This window comes from Carlito syrichta, unplaced genomic scaffold (assembly GCF_000164805.1).
Source record: "Carlito syrichta isolate Samal-C Ts95f unplaced genomic scaffold, Tarsius_syrichta-2.0.1 Scaffold301625, whole genome shotgun sequence".
NCBI classification, from domain to species: Eukaryota; Metazoa; Chordata; class Mammalia; order Primates; family Tarsiidae; genus Carlito; species Carlito syrichta.
Window position 1 is genome coordinate 420,201 of NW_007245721.1, and position 1,996 is coordinate 422,196.

At 52.5% G+C, this 1,996-nt stretch overlaps 1 protein-coding gene across 1 annotated transcript in view; it reads left to right on the forward strand.

Moving 5' to 3' along the window:
* Window positions 1-1,770, forward strand: part of ITIH3 (inter-alpha-trypsin inhibitor heavy chain 3) — a 13,658-nt gene extending 11,888 nt beyond the window's left edge. Inside the window, 7 exon segments of the mRNA XM_021710882.1 lie at window positions 11-33; window positions 36-153; window positions 854-987; window positions 990-1,016; window positions 1,210-1,284; window positions 1,287-1,305; window positions 1,641-1,770. Of these exon segments, the coding sequence (XP_021566557.1) occupies window positions 11-33; window positions 36-153; window positions 854-987; window positions 990-1,016; window positions 1,210-1,284; window positions 1,287-1,305; window positions 1,641-1,770 (526 nt within the window).
* Window positions 1,771-1,996: the final 226 nt, after the last annotated feature.

Consider the following 1,996-nt stretch of genomic DNA (forward strand, 5'->3'; position numbering starts at 1 on the left):
CCAAGACCAGAAAGACTTACTTTGGAAAACTGGGAATGCCAATGCTCAGATGGACTTGCAGATTGAGGTGACGACGGAGAAGATCACCCTGTGGAACGGGGCTGCGCAGAGCACTTTCAGATGGCTGGACACAGTCACAGTCACGCAAGATGGGTAAGTTCCTCTACAAGGTCTCCAAGGGACACTACGGCCTGAGAGACTAAGGAGGCTCTTGAAGGATTTGGACAAAACCCAGGACAGGAAGTCCATGGAGGTCACAGGAAAGACCAGTGGCCTGAACCCAGGCCCCCGCCACAGAAGAGAGTGACCATGATGGCCCCCAACCAATCCTTGGGGCCCCATCAGAGCCAGAATTGGCAACTGGACAGTTCACAGGACTGACTTTGAGGGAAGGGCTGGCTGGAGGAAAGCATTAGGTGATCACAACAATAACCCCATTTGCACCTTCTGCGGCTGAACTTGTTAGTTCTAAACTCCTCACTCTCTCCCATGGCTTCCGATGCCCCAGAGCCAGGTGGGCAGTGTAGGAGTGCTACTCCCACTGAGGCTCAGAGAAGGGGCAGATCTGCCCAATGCCGCACAGGAAGTAAGTGCTGTGCTGGGGCCAGATCCCAGACCTCTAGACTCCCAGGCCAGCCCTCTCCTGCTTACAGAAGAGTAAGATCCACTTGACGGAGGGCATAGAGAACATGCATGAGGCATCCTCTTTGCAACACTCCTGAGGTAGTTCCTGGAGTCTGCGCTTTCAGATGCTATGGACAGAGATGGCCTTGCCAAGTCATCCTTGATTCAGATGCCCATTGTCATGGCCACTGGCTTCACAGCCGCCTGCTGACCTCCTCTCCTCTTGTAGGCTATCCGTGATGATCAACAGAAAGAAGAACACGATGGTCTCCTTTGGAGATGTGGTCACCTTTGTGGTTGTCCTGCACCAGGTTTGGAAGAAACATGCCATCCACCATAACTTTCTAGCCTTCTATGTGGTGGACAGTCAGCACAGATACATGGGCTGCTGGGTATGCAAAGTTCAGACCATGGCTTATTCAGGTCAGAGAGCAGTGTGGGAAAGAGATGCACAGGGCCTTCCTAGTCATCCTGTACCTAGCTCACGACACCCCATTCAGCCTTTCCGTCAACCCTTAATGGCCATTGGTCACGTTACACATGCCAGTGGCCAGGAGCTAACAGTATGAATGTTTTCGTTCCCAGGACAATTCTTCCACCCTTTTGACTTTTAAGTGTCTGCTATCCACCCAGGCCCTGACCCCACAAAGCCAGATGCCACAATCGACTGACTGTCACCGGGTGAGGGGCCTCTTCTGACACCCTTTCCCACCCAGCAACAATTCAGGAGGAAACAACTCTCTCTTCCCAGGCTCATTTGCCTGGTGGGATACCCTTGTTTTATGTGGGGTACCCTTGTTTTCCTTTGAGGTCTTGGCCCCCTCTAAGGTCCTCCTATTCAAGGAAAGTTCAAGCTTGGTCTCCTAGAAGGTGTAATTAGGTGATCACATTCTTGACCAAAGAATTTTGGGCTCTTAGAATTGCCAGCTTCACACCCTCTTCCAATCTCAGGTCCCTGACCATGGCACCCATCATACCCACCCTGTGTATCACAGCATGTTCCTTCTTTCTCCCAGCGGCTCCTAGAGAGACTACAGAAAGGATGCCAGGGTCAGCACAAAGGTCACCTGCTGGTTTGTCCACAAAAATGGGGAAGGGCTGATTGACAGTGTCCACACCGACTACATTGTCCCCAACCTGTTATGAAGAGACACACCAGCTCCTGTCGAGATGACTGGCCCAACTTGCCTGATATCTGGAACAGGGACACAGAGCAGGACCTGTGGGAGGGGCTGGGAAAATAAAGCCCAAGGTGGAAACCAGACAGCTGCCACCCTCTACATGCCTTCATGAGCCTCTGCTCCAGGCAACAGGCAGCTGGACACACAGCAGCTCAAAGGAGGGACTGCTGGTAGGAAGACAACCTCTTAGA